We start from the raw sequence: 1,842 nt of genomic DNA, 5'->3' as shown, positions 1-1,842 counted from the left end.
CGGGGCCGCGCGGGCGGCGAGGCCGGAGCTCAGCCAGTAGAGGGCAGTCGGTTGGTGCAGTGGTCAGGGAATTTCCTGAGCTGCCTTTAATTACTTTAGGCGTTCTTCGAAACCTGTAGAGGGTTATTTTCTGTCCAAATTCACCCTCTCTGATCGCCTGTGCTCCAGTCGGGCTGTGTGTGGAGCCGGAGCTTTATCTAACATAGAATGATGGACGGTGTTGTGTTTGTCACCCCACGGTGTTATTTTCAGGTTTGCAAATACCGCAGGGGAGAGTTTTGTAGCGGTTAGTGGGGCGTGGAGCGCTCTCCAGCTCCAGTTCCTAGCAAGTCAAACCGGCCCAATCCAGTTTGCTCAGCAACATGCTCTGCAGCTTCGATGAAAGCTACAGCGATAGAGCAAGAGAAGATCACTGTGAAAGTTAAGAGGCTCAGTGACCCCCAGGGGTACCTAAAGACCCTCCAAGAGCATCGTCTGAGACTAACTGTGCAGACTCAAGCGACTACTATCTGTATAACCTTGAGCCAATTATGCGCGTTAGGCAGGAGTCATTCCCCTGTGTATCCAGTGCTGCAATAAGGCATTGCTTGCTTCTTAATTGGTGTTAAGAAGGAGTTTTAGTCCCGATTTTGGGTGACAACGACACAATGCCTACGTTGTTCTTTTCTGTAGCTCAGACTAGTTAGATTTTATCTCTTGCACCCTTCCAGAACCTCAGAGCTGGTCACCCTCTGCATTCTGAGGACAGCCTTGGGATCTGCTTTTTTGCCCTCATTCAATGTAATAGACTTTAATTGAAATCTTGTATGTACTTGGACTGTTGTATTCTTAATTTGCATTAACAGGTGCATTAATTCCAGCTTAAACCTCCTGCAGCACTTGAAGCCTGGTGAAACAATCTGATGGCAGCTCACATGACCAATGCTCATCGACGGTTCTTGCAGGTTCTTATGTCTAATAGGATAACAGAAGGATCAGAGGCCAGAAAATTACACCAGCACTGCTGTGAAACTGATAAAGGTGTGTCTGTCTTGGTGATGAAAGAACTGTTTTTTTTTTCCTGGTGCAGCTTGCAAATAATTGGATTTCTGAAGGGCATATACCAGCTTAAAAAAGTTTTAAAACTCTAATGATATGAGTGTTCCCTCTCTTTCCTGAAAGATAAAATAATACAGCAATGAGTAAACTAACTTCTAATCAGGCCAGATTCGTATATAGTACTTTTTATTTTATCAAGGTTGTTGTTTATAGGTTATACATATAAATTATTTTAAAAAATAATTTTTGACACTGGAAGTACTTCACTATAGTTAATGCTTTTAAGTAAATGCACTTCAGTTATTTCTCCCAGGTGTTGTGGGAGAAGTGACTCTACAAAAATATTTCTGTGAGGATGAGATGAGGTTTCTTGGTGAATTGCTGTGCTTTCTTCCCACCTCACCTGCACTATATTGTCCATTCCAAGTGCTGGAAGCTGTGCTCCTACCAGGCTTAGGTGTGTCCCTTGCCATGCCACCATGCTACTCACTCTGCAGGGACTCTTCTGGTTTTCCTTAGGCATAAATGTAAGGTCAGATTCCCACAAAGCAATCTATTTGTATGTCTCTTGAGTCAGGAACTGTAACTTGGCCTACTTTTTAGATGCTAAAATTGTGAAGTGCAACTTTTGGTGTTCTCTAACTCCTGTTCATTTTTTATGGAGAATTTTTATCCCTTTTTTTCCACATAAGATCTACCCAAGCAGCCACTTAACATTAGAATGTAACATTAAAGTGTTAAGGTTGTTGTACAAAAGAGTATTCTGTTACCTTTCATCTTTTACCCTCTCTGGGATCTGTCACT

General features: G+C 42.8%; 1 protein-coding gene across 2 annotated transcripts in view; it reads left to right on the top strand.

The window, feature by feature from the left end:
• The first annotated feature begins 841 nt into the window (after positions 1-841).
• Positions 842-1,842, top strand: part of NSMCE1 (NSE1 homolog, SMC5-SMC6 complex component) — a 7,083-nt gene continuing 6,082 nt past the window's right edge. The window contains exon 1 of one of the 2 annotated variants that reach the window (XM_014309069.2): positions 842-1,020. In XM_014309069.2, the coding sequence (XP_014164544.1) occupies positions 903-1,020 (118 nt within the window). In that variant the 5' untranslated portion in view covers positions 842-902. The remainder of the gene's footprint in view (positions 1,021-1,842) is intronic. The other variant, XM_014309068.2, reaches the window with a different exon arrangement.

The sequence above is a fragment of the Geospiza fortis genome, unplaced genomic scaffold (genome assembly GCF_000277835.1).
Source record: "Geospiza fortis unplaced genomic scaffold, GeoFor_1.0 scaffold213, whole genome shotgun sequence".
Taxonomy (NCBI): Eukaryota; Metazoa; Chordata; class Aves; order Passeriformes; family Thraupidae; genus Geospiza; species Geospiza fortis.
This window is presented reverse-complemented; position numbering and strand designations above follow the sequence as displayed.